Source organism: Periophthalmus magnuspinnatus, chromosome 11 (genome assembly GCF_009829125.3).
Source record: "Periophthalmus magnuspinnatus isolate fPerMag1 chromosome 11, fPerMag1.2.pri, whole genome shotgun sequence".
NCBI classification, from domain to species: domain Eukaryota; kingdom Metazoa; phylum Chordata; class Actinopteri; order Gobiiformes; family Gobiidae; genus Periophthalmus; species Periophthalmus magnuspinnatus.
Genome location: NC_047136.2, coordinates 8412882 through 8432674, shown reverse-complemented (window position 1 = coordinate 8432674; position 19793 = coordinate 8412882). Strand labels below are relative to the sequence as shown.

Below are 19793 nucleotides of genomic sequence, written 5' to 3'. Positions count from 1 at the left end.
CACTGTGTCCAAATTGGGTTTTATACGGGATGCCCTTTCTGATTATACCGTTTCCTTTAGTCTTGAATAATACATAGCTTTGGACTTCCGTAATCCTCCCTATAACACCTCAAACCGTGTTTTTATGATGCTAGTCTACTAACCTCATCCATGCACACAACCGTGGTCTATCATTTCTAATCCATCTGGCAAATAAACATAGCCAAAGTCGCAATAAATGAACCTGATTTGCCCAGCAGCCTTTTTATTGTGTTCAAACATGTGCAGTTTTCTGTGACCATCCTGATCTTGCCCAGTTATTCAAGCGTCATACTGGCACTGACTTATGACCCTTTCGGCTATACTTAAATTAATGTGTTTCAATTAACCAACAGATTTTACCTTACATCTTCCTATGATTACTTATTATTAATACACACAAGAAGCTTGACCTTTAAGTAATGTAACTCTAAATTGATAGCATTCATTAGACCCTAATGAGAGAACGCCAGAGGTCACTGTGTCTCAATTAGCTTGCATTTTAACTACAGTCGTTTCCAGATGACTTGTGGTTCTTTTGGAAAAACATCTGCAGGCCATTTTAAAGGCTGGGGTCACATGTAGCGTGGAAGACAGGAAGTGCCCCTCTCCCACGGGCTGCTATGCTATTAACTTAAGGCGCATTGTACTTGACGATTTCACACACACACACACACACACACACACACACACACACACACCCCCACACACACACACACACACACACTCATGTTTACATATTGGGGCTAGCATGCTAACAGTCTCAGTGGAGCTGGAAAAAGGTCAAAGCGCTACACAGAATTAATGATGGGACAGAGGGCTTTGGCGTTTATGGTTAGCGGGGGGCTGGGGTGCCTCTGCGGACATGAACTGAGCTAAACCAGACCTACCAAAGACACATGTAGACGGCATAGTAGTCTTGTAAGAGTTGGATTTCACTTACGGCTTCCTGTAGATCTCATACTTCACAATAGTATCACCATTTCTTAGATTCTGGGTTCAGTTGTAATCTCATTTAAGAGTTTTGGAGTATACTTGGGATTTATTACTTTGTTGTGACTGGGAAACTTCTAACTTCATTTGAACGTTTAGATGCTGCTGTTGTTATCATGTTGTTGTCACGTCTACTAGGTTAGAAACTTACTTTGTTTTGCAGCACGTCTCTATTCCTGTCCATCTGCCCTTTTGTGATCTATATTTCATTCAGAGCTCACAGAAAATAGTATCAATTATGTATAAGATGCATTTTTGTTTGATCTGTAGTCAGATCGTATTTTCCTCTCTGTGCTGCTTTAAAACCCACTTTTTACACGCGGCCAATCGTACGCAAGCGGAACAAAAACAACCAATGACATGGACGAGAAAGAGAACCAGCATCCAAAGATAGAGAACAGTCAGTTTGACAGACGGTCAAGGCAGCCAATCAGTGCTCAGGACAGGTCGAGCACAGAGCAGAGGTCCCCATGTCCCCCCAGTGCCGTCCATTTTCCCAAATCATGTCAGCCTTGTTAAGCATGTCAGTTTTCTATTATTTAACCTGTTGGACATCTCGTTCCAAATAGGAAGTGAGCATGGACTGCGCTTCCGGCTTCATCGACTCTGGCTCCAATTCACTTTACATTAGAAAACTGCCTCCCCTCTCTCTATAAATGCTGCTGCCAGGCTGGTCATTTTGGTCTCAAAATGTTCATATTCACCCCCTCTACTTGATCCTGTATTTTTATTGCGGTATTGTGTCTGTAAATCAAGATGTGAACATTAAAAAGAGACAAATCAGCTGCCTTTTTTCCCCGAGGTCGCTCCGGCTAGCAATAGAAACAGGTTTGATTCAGCAGTAGTGAGAGCAGGAAGGGGTGTCAACTTCAACAGGTTCACTCAGGACTGACTCTTCGGTTGCTCTGATAATCGCATTTGGAATCCCAAATATTTAACTTGGTTCAAAATTCGCCCCTCTAGCCTCGATTAACTTAATTTGACTGGAGCCAAACACTATGAGTAACGTCACACTCCCTTAGTCCACTTCTTTATACAGTCTATGGTGGTTAATCAATAATATGTTCTTGTCATGAACCCTGAATGAATTTGACCCAAAGGCATTTTATTTTTAAATTCCATTACATAACATAACCTACTGAATTTAGCCATACAACAAATAGCCATACTGTAACAACAGGCTTCCACTGTACAAGCTGTTTAGTAATCTCCCCAGTTTATTATTGCACAGCCCAATGGGAAATCAATATTAATACTTGGCAGTAATCCTATATGTCTCCATCCTACACACATGAAAATATGTGTCGTTTGAGAAAGCTGCAGCAAACAAACTGACCCGCTAAATTATGCAGTCATACTTTCCCTATTTAGAAAAGAATAGATCAATTTGTCAAACCAAAACCATTAACCCGGGCCACGGATGGGGTTTCCATAGCAACCGGGATTATGTTTCTTGAACTGAAGCACCTGTTTTTATGCCTGTGGAGGCGTGCATTCACAGACATGCACATTTAAATCGGATTAATTAATGGATACAGTGGAAGGGCCTATTCCCTTTCAGGTTTATGATGTTTATTAGATATTTGTTATGAGTCTGGGTTGGGTCCCTCCCGTGGTGCAGTCTGAAGGGAATTACAGCCCTACTCTGTCAATGTGTCCCGAGGGATATCTCTGCATCACTGTGCACCTCCTATCTTCATGACCCCTGTTGTCCTTCTGTTCCAGAGAGAACGAAATTAAAAACAATTTTCTCAAACTACTTTTTCTTCTGGGTAGTTTATCTTCCCTCATGATCAATACAATTTTAATTATTTATGTTCTTACATTCAGCAGTATCCGAGTGTGGAAAGCAGTTTTAATTAGTAAAAGAAGCTATAATATGTTTTTTTATGTGACAAAATATAAAGTGAACTTGTGGTCATGTTATAATTAAGATATTATCTATAAATAAACTAAAAACTTGCAAAAATGGCAATAAGCTTTAAATAGGCAAACCTGCAGTATAATATTTCTACACTTTTGGTTAATATCATTTACATCTTTAGCATCTTTTGCATTACTTGAACCTCAATTGAGACATTTATAAGCTGTAACTACATGTAGAACATAAAAACATAAAAAATCGAATTAATCTTGCATAATAATTACATGATATGTCCCTGTCTGCACTCTACATCCATAGCCTGTAATGTTTTGATGCTAATGCTAATTTCTGTGTCCTGCTTTGAACACAGCTCCATTCTTGCTATATTCTTTCCAACACTAAAAGAGTCTATTGTTTCTCTCCATCTTTAGTCTTGCCCCTCTTCCCTCTGTTGGCAGCAGCCTCCTCCTCACCCCAGCCCCATCCCCCCTTCCCTCCACATGGCCTGCGGTCAGGACACAAGATGGTCAGTGGTGTGTGCATGATGGGCTCGGATCCATGTCCATTGTTTTTCTTGGCTTTATGGAGACATATTGGTTTTACAAAGAATGGGCGATCCTCCTTAAAAGTTCCCGAAAAAGACCAAAAAGATGTATTTTTCCCACATTCCCGTCAGCTGTAGCCCAGAGGTGGCTGTTTGAATGGATGTATTGATTGGTCATGTTGATACCTAGAAATATATCACAAGGGCTGCATGATGTTATGGATATTGACCTACACCCCCTACTACGAATCTAACCAGCAAGGCAAGGTCATAGACACTTGAAATCTGAATGCAGTGGAGTCCTATTTCTTCAACAAGATAATACATTTATTAATAATTTTTCGGCCTGTCAAGATGATTACCATATTGACTTATCGTTTGGTATATGAAAGCTGAAACAATATGGTTTGGAGCTCAATATTTATTGTGTTTGGGAGATTTTTTTTTGCAAAAATGAGGAGTGTTGTTATTTTAGTACAATGCGATAAGATTTGAGCTGTAGACGGTTGAATGAGTCACTCTTAAGGCTAATTACTGGTTCATTCTACTATTTATTTGTTCTTGTTCACTCCTTTTTATGATACTGTCTGTTTAAAAAAGGGTTCGCTGGGTTTATCTTGCCTCGTGACAGGCCTAATAGTTTTGCTTTTGCTCTTAAATATTCCTTTTCATTTAGCAGACTGATTTCTGAAGTTCTTTTAAGCATAGTTACTAAGGCAACGAAAACTGACAAAGTTATTCAGTGTACAGATCAATAATGTACATAATAGCTAACCTTAAACTTGACGATTTTTTTGCAATAAAAATGGTATGTATGTGATATGTGTCAGAGCACTTTATTTCAAAAAGCAACACATAACTTTATCAAGGACAGTCCCTTTTACCATGAATAAAATGTCCTTCTGAACTTCTGAATCTATATTACTTTTGCACAGTAACGCCTCCACATAAGTATCTTGTTTGTGACTTTCTGTGTTTTCTTCAATTTAAATAACCAGTCAACTGTGTAAGTCGTTTCTGTGAATTGGGCACAGAGGACGCTGCAGATGGAGGTGCTGAAATGGCTCCCAAACACAAACTGCTTTTGGATCATAATAAATGGTCTACGCTTCACTGTCTTTTACTAGAATGGGCATCTCCAAAGGTCCTGCACCAATATGCTGTCTGTATTCTTAGGTTGTGTGCACAGCTGGTTAAGAAGCAAGGATCCCTGTCTTGAAAAACATTCTTTTTGAGTTTCATTTTATGCTATTTTCCATGAAACACAAGACACAATCCTCAGTCCAAGTCTCTGGTCCAAAGTTTCTGCGTTCTTTCATTTGGACCCATTAAAGCAGCAGCTAAGGCGGAATGACAGCCTGGTTGTAGTCCTTGGCTTATGTTCTTGTATCACATACCAGCCGCCTGCAAGGAGTTTCTCAAAGTTATGTGGTGTTTAGTAAAGCAGAGGAATGCAAGTGCCCTCACAAGAATTATGGGTATATGTGTCCTCACACGTACTTTTTTTTGTGTGTCAAAGTTTACATGCACGTACAAATGAGGTCTTTACTGTTTTTTGTGTTCGTAGGAAGAGAGGGATTAATTGTATTGCAGAAACTTGAAATATTTATTATGGGTGCTATTAATCAAATCTATCATCCATTACCATAAGATGGCAGAGTGGCTAGCACTGTTTTCTCCTCCTATCTGACAGGTCGCCCCAGCAGCTTTAAAGGATGGGTCAAATGCAGAGGACAAATTTCCCTACAGGAGTAATAAAGTGTAACTTAACCTTAACTTATTTTAGCTAGTATTATGCTTTCGGTGCTACTTAATTACTACTTAATTGCTACTTATTACAGACTTATTTGATGCATCCATGGAAAAATAACGATGGATTTGTAAAATAGAGGTAGTTGTGTGAAAAAGAGCAAAAGTACATGTTGATACCTCCTTTAACATGATTTTTATGGCTAAAAAAAGAAAAAAATGTCTAGGTGAGATATAATGGTCTATAATGTACTCAGTCTTTAAAGGGTTAATGTGAGGTTAAATCGTATTACTCTATTCTCTGGTCTATGTTATAATCTTTCCTCATCACAAACATTCCTGGAGTTGTGTTTTATTTGGTTCACACATGTTTAACACATTAACCCTGCAGATTTAGGCTGAGCTCTTCTTTCACACAAAAAACAATCTGTTCCACCTTGTGATGTCATGTGTAATACAGGAAGTGCCCCCGCTGTGTTTTTAAAGCCCATGAAGCTTCACTAGAATCATTTGAATTATTTCAGCTAGTTGCCGATCTGTATTAAACAAAATGTAAAAAGTAGCTGTTAACTTGAATACTACTGCTTCAGAACAGAGCATTTTGGGCTTTGGCGATGTTGATGTAGTGGAACAAAACACAACTCCAGGCATGTTTTTGATTAGGTAACAGACCAACATGGCTTATGAAGAGTCAATTCTGCGTCATATAGGACTTTAACTATCAATGGACTCCATAAGATTAGAACAGAACATTTTGGCTCAGTTGACAGAGAATTCGCCCTTAGCTAGAAAATTACTGGTTTGATCATCATTTTGCATCATTAGGGATCAGTAGTCTAAAATAAGCCTAAATAATTGTGCATCAGCATCACTTGTTGCATGGTCATCGTTTAAGAAGGCGAATATCTTGAAAGGCCTCAGATGTGGACAAGCACTCAATGTTTCGCTGTTAATTATTTGTGGTTAATTTCTCATTATGCACAATTGGATGTTGTTTGCTGTGGATGTTGTGTCCCCACCATAAATAGATGTGATGGCTAAAAGAGTAGGTTGCTATGGTGACACAGTGTGGTGGCAGCCGGTAATTATTCCGGTTTAAGTGCCAAAAGAGACACTGGCTCTCAGGCGACTGACGGAGAGACCTGGGCGGAAACAGTTTGAGTTATGTTATGAAATCTAGTCAATACATATGCTACACGATGAATCACTGGCGTACCATGTTTGAGTATCATCTTAACCAGAAGTACACTAGAATAGGGCTAAATCAGAAGGACAAACTAGGAACTAAGAGCTTGCACGGTGGAACGGCACATCTATAGGCTACTGGGTCTGGATTGGAGCTATACCACTAAATCCAAACCAGGACTGAACTAAACCAGACCCAGGGCTAAAATAAAAGACTAAAAAGCAGTGGGAAGTAGGACCAAACTACATGCCAAGAGAACCAAGTTAAGAAGAACTGCAGGGCTATACTTGGTCTGGATTAACTGTACCAAAAGCAGTAACTATGGATGCATTCACACTTACCCTGGTTTAGTCCTGAAGAAGGTTTGGCCTGATTTAGTCCTGGTTTAGTTCCAGGTTAAGTCTCTGTTTAGTCACAATATTCTTGTAGTGAGTATGCAGTTGTGTGAGTGAACCCGTTGGCTGTACCTTGGTTCTGGTTTTGAATAAGTAGAGTTAAAGTTTGACTAAATAAGACCTAGAACAGCTAGCCTTTGAGAAAAAGGAGGAAGTCATCTTTTATAATCAGTATCAACTCATAGTCAATACATAAATAATCCAGGCCTGGTGTCTCGGTGTAATGTTGGCTGGACATCAGGTCGCTTTCTGCCGTGTATTTTATCATGCTGTTTTTGAAAATAACAATCCCCTCACAGACCTCCCACCTGTGCCACCATCCCAGAATCATATTCAATTCAGCACTGCGTCCCGTCTCCGCACAGTTCTAATCCCACCTCTTCATTTTTATCTGCTCTCTTCCAGGCGAGGCCGACCCCACTAATCATCGTCTGAGGTGTCAAGGTAAGGCTACGTTCTCTTCCCACAGACCCATAGCAACACCGGTGTTTTATATCCGGGCAGGGAAGCACAATCAGGAGTCTAGGAATTCCACTGTGTCCTTTGAAGAAGAGGAAGTTGAATTTGGCTCAAGGTGCTTGTGAAACTTGAGGAGGGCTCCCACACTCCCAAGTCACATCAACATAGCCCAGCAACGAGGCACCAAGGAGGGTTTTCACTGTTTTTGGACAAGAGACACTTCTGCTGTGTGCAAACATGGCTCCCAGAATGGCTCATTAGACTAGACAGAGGAAGATGAGTTAACATGTCATCGGCACATTCTTTTTTTTGCTTTGTTTGCTCTAGTGGATTGATATCAGCACCAATGTAAACAAATTACCAAATCAGGCATTCTAGTTATGGGGTGAATACTATCATTAGGACCTCATAGCACTTTGTTAAAGCTGCGAACTCAAAACAATGTAAACAGTCCATGTATTTGAATACTTTTTTATAACATACTGCCGCACTTATCTGACTGGACGTATTAACAGCCTTGTATCTCTTAGACTCATATATCATGCGTCATATTGCCAATGGTACAAACCACCAGTTTGTGACCTTTACGTTTGAAGTTCACAATTGATTGATGAGTTCTCTCTCTCTCACCTACTAAAAAATGCAGGCAAAATTACTGTTACATAACCCAGGCATTGCAGTATTGTTATTCTGTCTGCTTGGAAAAGATGTCCAAATGCCCTTGCTTACAGCTGGTGGATTTTATATAAAGTTTGTAGGAGCTTTCTGAAACGCCTCCATGCTGCCTCTCCGAGTGTCACTCACCCAACCTGTAAATAAAAGTAGATAACATCAGGAGAGCGATCAATTTTGTAGTGAAAGGCTGAAAAGTTTGTGTTGAAGCAGAGACGTGAGGGGAGTGCTTATGCTGCGGGGTCCCTGCAGCAGACTAGACACTGCACTGCGCCGCTTGTTGCTCCACACTGACACCTGCTGCACGGAGCTGGTTAGGGAACGCTACAGTATTCTATGGGATTGTTTTTGAGTTTGTGAGGAGATAAAGGTTGAAGGGTAAATTAAGGTTGACCTTACTGGACAGATGTACTTTATCAGTGTTGAATCTCCCATAATAACAACACTAATTTAGTTTTTGTTGGCTAATGTGTGTTTGTCTTTGCACCACAGCTGTGTCAAGGCAAATGACTCAGTGTTGTGTTAATATTTCACCTATTTGAAGGACAACATGTTTTTATATTTTCTGAAATTTCAAATAAAACAAATGTAAATATTTTTGTATACTGATTGTTTTAACGAAAAAAAAAAACAGTTATCGTTAAAATACATAAAAAATATTTGGATATAGTTAAGTTAATGCACTTGTTATTTTTATTAGAATACATTTTTCACACAAATTTGCACAACACAATATCATGTTTCTTCTTTTTCCTTGTGCGCTATAGCAGCCCTCACTCCTCCGATGTCCGGCCCCTCCTCAGTGTGATCTCCATGGCTCCGGTGCTGAGTGGGGTGTGGTGGGGGCCCGAGGCGGGAGTGGTGGGCTCTGGGGCGGCGGTGGCCAGTGGAGTGGGGGTCCTGGTGGGCAGTGAGCAGATCGTCCTGGTCTGTACCCTCAGCGGACTCACCGTTCTACTGCTGGTGTCTGTGCTGTTGCTGCTCTGTGCCAGCTGCCAAGGGTGAGATAGTCATCCCACTGGGAACGCCCACACTGTAAACTTAGCATTACATAAGGATTAGTAACCAGCTAATTGTTTGCTGGCAAATCATGTTCATAGGAAAGTGTGTTGCATCCTCAACTTGGAATAATAGACTTGTTTGTACTTTTAGTTGAATCCTTGTAATAGTACACTTAATTCAAATTTTGCATTTTGACCCCTATTATCAAATCATCAGTAACCACCATGCAAAAAAACACAAATTATCCTTTTACTGTGTTTGTGTGCACATGTTATTATGCGTATAGTGTAGTATATAGTAGTGGTGGTGAGTTATTGTAACCTCTGGTCTCTATTTCTGGGAAAAGCCTTTGAAAAGTTTGAATAGCCTGGAGAGCAGCTCGTATGTTTCCTGGCATTATGTCTGAATATGATCTTCTACTGAAGGAAATGGTCTATGTGGCACTGGTGAAAATATTCCAGAACCTGAGAGGCCACAAAAGAGTGGTTAGAGTAAATAGGTGTGGTGACAGTGGGCATCAGTGTCCGATGAGTCATATCCCAACTACAAGTGTCACGTGTCACTGATTTAGCAAATAAAAGAACATTTGTTATGCTACTGCTATGCTACATTTAAGGCTTTGAACATTTAAAGCCCTCAAAGGTATTTACTGTCCAAATTTAGAAAGAAATAGCCTTTAGATTGAAATCAGACAGTTGCAGCACAAGTGCATTAACATTTCTACTACAACTGCAACTTTATATAACACACATTAAAAAAACTAAGTGCTACAGGGATAGTGGATAAAATAATACAAAAACAGATTAAATGTCATTGATATTTTAACTGTAAGATTAAATGTATACGATCTAGCCAAAATGACCATCCTTTCTCATTAATATGATACTGATAAAGAACAGTAGCAGTGTTTTCTAATATCAAATACTGGTTGAAAATGTTTGTGTTCAAGTTCTGTGATATTTTGGCCATATATTTGTGGCTGATAACGCTGCTGGTGTTTTCTCTTTTGTCTTTTAGGCAGAAGAAAACAGTCTCAGGCCATTCCGTGGGGGACCAGGAAAACCTTGTGAATGGGGGAGTAAGTTACTGAAAAACAAAACCTACTATGAACTTCCTATACCCCATGGCATCATTGGACAATATAATACTAGATTTTTCTTTGTTGAACTTTTGTTTTTTGAGATGGTCTCAGTCTCAGAGAGAGTAGTGATTTACATATTGATCTGGTATTTTTCAGACATTACTTTCAATCCAGTTATTTCAGCTTGGGACTGAACATAATTTACAGTGTCTATTCACAAACACTGTACCTCCTCTTTTTCCATACTGCTGTAAACTCAAGGCCTCCTCTTGCAATTATAAACTGCTATAATACAAATTCTTCAGTTATAAAGCAACATTTAAGTGTGACAAATAAGGACCTTTCAGGCACTATCTGTGTCTGCGCCTTCCTCACTGCAGAGTCCTCACAGCCTCATAGAGTGTGATGGATAGTTTCTTGTAACCTTTTAGCACTGGGGCGATTCAAAGGTGTTCGGACAGTAGCAGGACTGGCCCATTCAAAAGATGGACAGTGTCACAGGTTGACAGGTTAAATGGGGGTTTTGTCTTTGTGGATGGGAATATTGACCCCTAATGTATTTCACAGTCGCTGCTATGTTCATGTAACAACAATAAAAGAACAAATCATATCTATTATAGAGCTTAGCATAACTTATTGTGTAAGTGAGTTATTTTTATCAGATTTATGTTTTGCATAATCTCTCCTTAAAAAAGAAAAGGTTACAAAATAGTTAAAAGATTACATCACTGATTATGAAAGACATGAGCAGAAGTGGCCACTAGGTGGAGGTGTGGAGCTGCTGTTTCGGTGCTAACTGACCATTCTCAGGAGAAAAACAACAGTCCTGTCTTGAACAAAGAGGTCTTTAACTTGATTATCATGTCTTTACCGAGGGGAGTGGAGACATACAGACATAATGTGACTATATTTTATGATATACCAACTATATGTTATTTGCAGGTTTTATATTTCTTTACCTCCATACCTACCAGCATAGAAATAAACTACAGTAGTTTTTATGGAAACTGATGAAATCAAGGATTTCTTGTGCTAGAAGTAAAATTACCCAAAGTTTAAAAGCATAATACACACTATAATGAGATGAACATAGAGACCAATATCAAAGGAAGGAATAGGAAGAAAGGTACAGAAGCAACTGTGAAACTGGAAACAAAAATATAACTGAAAAAGCCATTCTTTGTGTACTCTGTTGCAGGTGTCAGAGCGGGACACTATCAGCCAATCAGCAGACAGTCCAGCCACAGACATAGGGGTCAGCAGCTCACACAATGGACCTCTAACAAGCGGTACAAGTGAGTGCTCTGAGTGACACTGTTCATAAGGCTGCAAGGTTTGGGAGATGTTTTTGCCTATTTAGAAAAATATTTACACAAATCAGGCATAACATGATGACCTTGGTCAGATGGAGTGAACACATTATTCTCTCACCTGTTGAGGGTGACAGAATAATGTGGACTGAATATATTGGACTGTCAGGAAATTGCAAATGTTGTTTCAGAGTCAATGTTAGAAGCCAGACAATTTATTAAAGATAAGGATTGAGTTTTACATGAGCAAAGTTGTGGTAAAAAAGTGGTTCTGCCTATAGCCGTGTGGTCATAATGTTATGCCTGACCAGTGCAAACTGCAAATGCAGCCTTATGAAGCAATGGACTGAATTAAACAGTACTCTCTTAAAACCTCTCTTGCCCATAATAACCATATATTCCTTTCTCCTTCAGTTCTGACAGACACACAGGATCTTAGTCCCCAGCCCTCAGAGGAACTGCTCTCCAGCCAATCAGAGCTCAGGTCCTCCAAGTGTCCCCAGGACCGGGAGCTACCCAGTATCCCTCCCACCAGTGCCCTTATCAGGGATGGACCTCCGGCCTCTGGGGACAGCACCTATGAGGTCAGCCCCGATGCCCACATCAGCACATCTGCACAGCACTGTATTTAAGTGGATTACTTAATTTACTGTAGGCCTCTGGAATTACTGGGTGGAAGAAAAAAAATCAATTAGTTTATTGAGGAAAGGTGGTATATTGGTTCACTTTGAGAAATAAAATATGCGCTGTGTATTTCAGTGAGATACTGCCCCAGCTGTCAACTTTATGTATTTTTCAAGTAATATCTTTTCATTCTTTTAGGTCTCTCATTTTACCTTCCTTAGATAAAGTATATTTATTGACTAAACTAGATTTAAACTAAGAAAAATAAAGTTAGACTCCATGTTAAATAACTGTAAAGTATCCAGAAATAACCCACATAGACAGAAACTGCAGCAGACACGATGGTACAGGTAAACATGATAGAGTGATCATTTTCTATCTTGCTCTCAGGTTGTGAAGGAGATAGCGCCCACCTCCAGAGACGTCAGTGTGGAGGACTCACTTTACGAAACGGTCAAAGAACTCAAAGAGCCTCCCCTTCAGCTGGGAATCCCCAATGGTACAACTCATTTGACCCGGGACGAACCCCCGCACCCCCCTCCCCCCACCAACCTTCTCCTCAACGGACACCCCAGCCCCTGCACTCCTGAGCGGGGGCCCCTGTGCACGGGGGTGGAGTACGCCTCTGTGGACCTGAGGAAGAAGAGCCGGCACAGCGCTGATATGGAGGCCAAGAGGCGCTCGGAAAACCATGTGACCGCTCCTGTCCAAAAAGAGGAGGAAGATCTGCCCCCACCTGTCCCAGAGAAGGTCCTGGATGAGAATGATAACCAGCCTGTAGTGGTCAATGGGCTGATGGGGGCGGGGCAGCATAATGGAGAGGTGAGGCAATGTATGCATGGTCACACCTGTAGCTGATCTAGAGCAAGTATAATTTATGTCCATCATGTAGCTATGTGTGTAGATTGTATGTGTGTGTGTGTGTATATATATATATATATATATATATATATATATATATATATATATATATATATATATATATATATATATATATATATATATATATATATATATATATATATATATATATATATATATAATGTATTCTAAGGTACACACATTGTTTTTATGGTGGGGGCCTGCTGTTATTGTTTTGCCTGAAAAGTTCCACAGTATTGTATTAGATGGATCTATCTAGCATTTATTTCATTTCTGATACCTTAAAGAAGACCTGTTGTGCTTGAGCTGCTATATAGTTATAATCTATGACACCCGTGGATCATTATAATTTAATCGTTATAATTTGCACATTTTAAATCGCAATATTCATCTAAAACAGCAGAAGGAACATGACCTATGATCATGAGCTTTGGGTAATGACTGAGAGAACAAGATCGCAGATACAAGCGGTCGAAATGAGCTTCGTCTGCAGGGTGGCTGGGCACTCCCTTTGAGATAGGGTGAGGAGTTCAGTCACATGGGAGGAGCTTGGAGTAGAGCCGTTGCTCCTCCAGGTTGAGAGGAGTCTGCTGAGGTGGCTCTGGCATCTGTTCCTAATGCCTCCTGGATACCTCCCTAGAGAGGTGTTCTGGGCACGTCCCACAGGGAACAGGCCCCGGGGAAGCCCCACAACACGCTTGAGGGACTATGTCTCTCGGCTGACCTGGGAATTCCACCGTAAAAGCTGGAGGAGGTGTGTGTGGAAAAGGTTTGAGCCTCCCTGCTCCGACTGCTGCCTCTGCAACCTGCCCCCGGATGAAGTGGAAGAAAATGGTTTGGTATGGTAGGTCTGCTTTAAAAACGTGCTTTTTTATGCAAGCGTTTGTGGTTGCCTCTCCACACGTGTAACTTGTGCTGGTGACATCACCTACATGTCTCCATAAGTGTAATGCCATACTGTGGAGCATTCTAGGGAAAACAATAACATCATCTAGGAGGAAAGTAGTTTAATTACTATAAAACATGCGACGTCTTTTCCGCCATAACTGCATCATGATTACCTCAGTCCACATGCATATAATTAGACAGTAATTAATTAGCACTTAATAGCATTAATTCCTGTGTTTGTTAACAATAACAAACACACAAACATTGGTAACTGTCCTATTGTTTCACAGCTTGAAGATAATGAAATCATGGTTTATGTTTATTCAAAAATAAAAGTCTTCTCAGTAAATAGACCTGAGTGGATGGTTGTCCAAGATGTTTGCCTAGTGCCTCAAAAACCTTTACCGTCCATGCCACACATTTCATACTTTAACATTAATGATAATTCCTACAGTCATATGTTGCCACACTCTTACGTATAATGAATGTTGTTGATTTGGAGTAGCATCTTAGCATCTTAGCAAAACAAGAGTCAAACAAAGGTCTTTAGTACCTGGCATTGAAAAATTGCCATAAAAGCTTTGTCGCCCCTGAGAGCTTCTTTAATGGCTGTGCCCAGGCTGATTTGTCCAGTTGTCTTTTAGTGCACACCGTAATCCTGTTAGAATAGATTGCATACAGCTCTAATGTAGCTTAACTCTGCTCTTATTGATAACCATGTTGTGGTGAGCATCCATTGTGTTAGAGATGGTTGTATAAAATAACTAATGTGATGACAGGACTGGAATTACTGGTATCTGCTTTAGGAAATATTGCGTGTGCATGTAAGCTCTGGTTTGATCAGTTAGGCATATTTATCATCGAAATTATTTCCGAAAACACACAGTTTATTTAATCACGAGCGATATTGTACCCTACCTGGGATGTTTGACACTGCTGCCACTTCAGACTGTTCATTTACAATAAAAATGATTTGCTTCTAGAAAGAGCTGATTTTAAAATGAAAAAAAGTAAAGAAAAAAAAAAAGTCTACATTTTAGGATCATTTTACAGTTTTTTCACATTTGGGTGGATTTGGCCAATACTTTAACCTCAGTGAACACATTTAAAGACATATTTTAACTCATTTCTATTGTTTTCAGGCCACTACAAAAATATATAAAAGATATTCATTTTGTCTATATTACACTCTCCTACAAGTGACATAATGATCACAATCACATCATAGTTTGCTTTAACATGCCTACACTTGTACATGTGTTGTGTTGATTGTGTTTGGATGTCTGCACTCTATGGGTCCTCTTTGTTTGAGGTAGTTGCTGTGGCCCTCTACCCGTCAGATCCTCACAGTCTTTAATGCAATTTAAGACTAGACTCACTGGCATTTAATACTAGCTAGACCTCTTGGGACAACACTGTAGAGGTTAAAATCATGGACTGTGTTTAGAGGGGGAAACCTCGTTGATTTGCTGTTTGTAAGCTTGCATTTGCAGGTACTGTGCTTGTATTATTGTATCACAGAAGAAAAAAAACCTCAAATTCACTTGTTAAAGGGCCTATATTGTACAAAATTGACTCTTGTGGGTTTTAAGTCGTGTTATAATGCTGTTAACTCATAAAAAACATACCCAGTTCATTCACACATGTTTGAGTAACCCTTCATTTTTAGTCTGTCTACATCTCCAAAGCTCAAAATGCTCTGTTCCACCTTGTGATGTCATGAAGTGGTAGTTTTCAAGTTAACAGTTACATTTTACCTTTTGCTCAATACTTCAAATCATCCAAATAATTCTAGTGTTTTACCAGATGAGTGTTTTCTGTTTGAGAGAGAGTGTGTTAAACATGTGTGAATGAAACAAAACACGACTCTGGGCTTGTTTTTGATGAGGAAGCAACATTATAACATAGAAAATACCATAATATGAGCCCTTTAAACTCTTCTTCCTGGCATTTAATACTAGCTAGACAGGCAAAGTACACCAAGATTATCTGTATATTTGTTTTTTGTTGACTTTTTATGTTTAGCACTTTGGTCAGCTGAAGTTGTTTTTAAATGTGATATATAAATAAACTGAATTGAATATGCTCAGATATGAATAGTATCAATAACACTGCAGCCAGGTCTACTCAAGTTCAGGAGCAAGTTTTTCTCTATATGTTAAAATTCTTGGCTCTAAGAACTCGAACTGCTTCCCCATTAGTGATTTGCACATTTAAAATATACATTCATCTCTGACCATCCAATCAGGCTAAGCACAAGCTAATTTAATGTAAAGATATAAGGCTTAATATGCTTTAGTTTGTATTCCATTATGCTGTCCTCACTGTAAATGAATCTAGTCTGCCATAGGTCGCTGGGAGCTGTAAAACTCAACTGGATGGTGGACAAAAACACAGGCTGACATCTCTCCCACACAGCCCTGTGCCGCTTCCGGGAGAATGACAGTTCGAGGAGGGTACAATTTGGAGAGTAAGAGGAGCGAGTGGGAGTGAAGAGGGGAATGACAATAGGGATGGAGTGAGGAGAGAGCCGTGCTAATAGATGAAGCAGATAGAAGGCTGGGCCCAAGTACTGCAAGGAGCAAGACTCCAAAGACAGACATTCAAATTATTATCAGGGTGAGGGTGAGATTGTCGAGAGAAAGTGGCTGAAGAATTCAGTAAGTATTTCGATTGCTTTGGTTTGTAATGTGGTATGTACAGGAAAATGACTAGAAATACCAGGAATAAAGGACCGTGTAATAAAAATCACAGCTATATGATTTTCTTTAACACTGGGTCTGTAGTAAAGTGTTCATATGTAAAGTGTTCATGATATTAACAAAAGAAAAAGAACCAAGCCTCTTTTCCACTGGCATGGGTTTGGCGTGTTTGGAGGTGGATTAGGACCTATGTGTTAAAGGATCCAGGGGCAATCAAAAGGAACATCAGATAGTGTGGTAAATGAAGTCTACACCACATGGACAATGCCCAATCTCTTCTGATTTAAGAAGCTAAGCAGAGTTGGGCCTGGTTAGTGCTGGGATGGGAGTCAGTTATCATAGTCAGTTACCCCATAGTCAGTTATCATAATCAGTTGCTTTAGTACATGCTGCTTTTGTGGCCTTGGGCAAGACACTTCACCCACGTTGCTTATAGATCAATGTAGCGTGTGAGTGATTGATGGTGGTCAAAGAGGCCTATGGCACTTCCTTCGTCTAGTGGTTACTTACCATCATTAGTATAGACTGAATTAATAATGCAATGTAAAGTGCTTTGAGTATCTTGAAAGACACTATATAAGTCTAAGGTATTATTACACTTTGTCAGTAAATGAAACAGACATTTTTCTCGTGTCTTATTATCCTGGTATTATAATTGACCCATATTTGAATGTTGTCCATATCTAGATCATTATCCCATAATTATGCCATTTGATACATAGAGAACTGTACTGAGATCTTTATTGAAGACTTGCAGAGAGCGTTATATGACACTATTACTAAGTAATACATCCCCTGAGATGCCTATAGACTCTGTATATTAAGTTTATCCTATAGCCCTTTGCCAGTGTCTCCCTACTGTGCACTACAATATACTGTAGGTCCATTGTACATTTACAAGTCCATTCATTCTTGGCCTGCTTTGTTGTTTCTTCCTTTGTCTTCTCCTTCCCCTCTCATCCCTCTTTCCTTTTGTCTCCACCGCTGAAGCCAATTAGTTAATCAGTACAGTTCATTTGAGCAGCCGCTGTGTCCAGCCTCATCTGACCTGCCGTCTATGATGAAATTCCCTACATTACCTTTCCCTTGTGCAACACCCCTCTTACGAATAACATTATACACCAAAATAAATGGACTCTCATATAAAGCAGGCACGGTGGTATGTCTAGTCAGCAGTAATTCTGTTTTCTTGTATTTTCCTCCATCCCCCATGTACACAGACGTGCGTGTTTACATATATCTTTACATATAGAGGCTCCCCCAGGCTGATTTAAGGTTAACACCGAATGGTGGTGCACTCCCCGCGGTTTACGCCCGTGGTACGACCAGGAGTCGCCGGGTGATTTGTCTTGTCAAAACCAGCCACGTGTGTTATGTTTTTGAGTGTGTGTATGTGTGTGTGTGAGAGAGGAGAGCAGCTGGCCACCATCACCATGACAGTTAGTCTGGGTCTATGATGGATGATATAAGCTATGGTAACTCTCTTTCGGCCTCATCCATACACGCACTCTCCTTCTATGTAAATCTTGTAATTCCCTCAGGTATAGGCTCGGTAAATGTTTCTCATAAAGACAAAGAACTATTTTTTCTCCTATACATATGCAATGTTTTTTCAGTGACCTTCTTGTCCCATGTGGGGCGAGTAAGCAAAAATTGTATTTAAGTAGTGTGTTGTAGTAGAGTGTTGTAATATGTACATATATAAGTAGTCTTACACAAAACAAAGGCATGTATACACATTATATTCAAAGATAGATAGTTTCCGCTACCCCGATTAATAATTTACATTTTTATTTGTTAATTGTGTCCTAACTGGTCACCACCATAAACGACTTATTCTATTGTTTATTTTCGCAACAGTAATGGCTGTAACTAAAGTCAGTGTCTTAAATGACACAAATTAAAACAAATAGAAATATCATCTATGAAAATCAATAACAAAGCAAGACAAAAAAAGACACATTTTAGCACATTTCCTCCCCCCTCATTGTGTTGCATATAAAATAATAATGAAAAAAGACATGTTTTAATAAAAGTACAGTTAAAATGTGAAAATGTACTGTAAATGTCACTTCATTGGCCCCCACCTCTGATGTATTCTGGGCACATATAGATTTACCATACAGTCATAAACGAGGTAACACTTGTTTGCAATCATGTGACGCCGTGTGTCGCCTGTGGGCTTCTCTAATGTGCCGTGCAGGAAATGAATTTGACCTCGCCACTGCGCTGCTGGGAAATCCACAGGGGACAGAGCCAGGTACAGCACAGATATTCCACATGTCAGCACAGTTGAGCCTCTGTCAGTGCAGCTGTGATCTACATTTAAATACTACATACTTATGCTTATCTGATACTTATTTGACAAGTAGTTAAGTTAAGGCCACATCATTGTACAATTTTTAGAACGGTATTCAAAACCACATTAATATTTAAAGATACTATTTAAGTTTTCTGAACAGACTTTTGTCCATGGAGATTCTGTTTCTTTGCCTGGAACATTTTAGCCAAAACAATCACACCTCCTTAGACCAGCACGTTTCTCCACCAAAAAGTCTCATAATGCACCTTTTAGTAGATTATATTTTTGAGATTTAGACCATATCTGTTTGAGTCCTGATATAATTCCTCAGCTGTAAAAATGCTTCAAATACAAATGATGTTTTTATTTTTCCAAATGACCTCTGCGTATTGAATAATAGTTTTATCTGCTGTGCAAAGAAATATATAGATCCATCCATAATGCCTTAATTGAGTTGAAATTTCCAATATTTTGAAAGGCTGCAAAGGTCAGCCTTGATCACCCTTTCTAATGTAATGAGCCTATGTATTTGTATCTATTTTTCACACCCCCATATCAATGAAGGCTATGACAGTGTGTTTAATAAGCTGCATATGTATTGAGTTATGAGACGTAATTTAGGCTGGCTTCCATATGCTTTACATTCTTAGCGTATCTTTAATCTCGCTCGGGGTTGTTTATGAAGTCGCCTGCTGCAACTGTAGATAATGCAAGTTTATGAATTTAAATATGAGACTGTCTGGGCAGACGTCAGAGTGAGTGACACCTTGACACCTGAGTCGTCCATCTTGTGACCGTGACAGTAATCTGCTTACTGTCAAAGTCCTGCATGTCTTTGTCTGTCCTACGCACACATTAACACTATCCTATAATCTCACACATAAACACACAGGTCACATGCAGCCGCTATATTAACTCAGGTAATGTGTTGATGTAAAGGGAAAGTGGTCAGAGATTGTTGACTAAATGCCATTTTCTAAGAGTAAATAACTGAGAGAATTTGCATGATGACCCAACCCAAATATAGCAGGTAAATATTGCCAGATAAATGGAAAAGGCGACAAAAGCAATCTTCATGTTTATTCTGCTCTTACTGTTCGTCATCGTCATTCGGGTTGGATT

At 39.6% G+C, this 19793-nt stretch overlaps 3 protein-coding genes across 5 annotated transcripts in view; 2 read left to right on the top strand and 1 right to left on the bottom strand.

The window, feature by feature from the left end:
- The window catches only part of ripor2 (RHO family interacting cell polarization regulator 2), a 324701-nt gene that overhangs the window by 80029 nt on the left and 224879 nt on the right, over window positions 1–19793 (top strand). The gene's annotated exons all lie outside the window — the stretch shown is intronic.
- tpd52 (tumor protein D52) overlaps window positions 1–19793 on the bottom strand; it is a 369330-nt gene that overhangs the window by 267935 nt on the left and 81602 nt on the right. The window lies entirely within an intron of this gene.
- Window positions 1–19793, top strand: part of pag1 (phosphoprotein membrane anchor with glycosphingolipid microdomains 1) — a 59389-nt gene that overhangs the window by 33504 nt on the left and 6092 nt on the right. For 2 of the 3 annotated variants that reach the window (XM_055225109.1, XM_055225108.1), the window contains 6 exons: window positions 7155–7193; window positions 8648–8881; window positions 9900–9960; window positions 11162–11258; window positions 11688–11857; window positions 12288–12719. In XM_055225109.1, coding sequence (XP_055081084.1) covers window positions 8694–8881; window positions 9900–9960; window positions 11162–11258; window positions 11688–11857; window positions 12288–12719 — 948 coding nt within the window. In that variant the 5' untranslated portion in view covers window positions 7155–7193; window positions 8648–8693. The remainder of the gene's footprint in view (window positions 1–7154; window positions 7194–8647; window positions 8882–9899; window positions 9961–11161; window positions 11259–11687; window positions 11858–12287; window positions 12720–19793) is intronic. The other variant, XM_033974989.2, reaches the window with a different exon arrangement.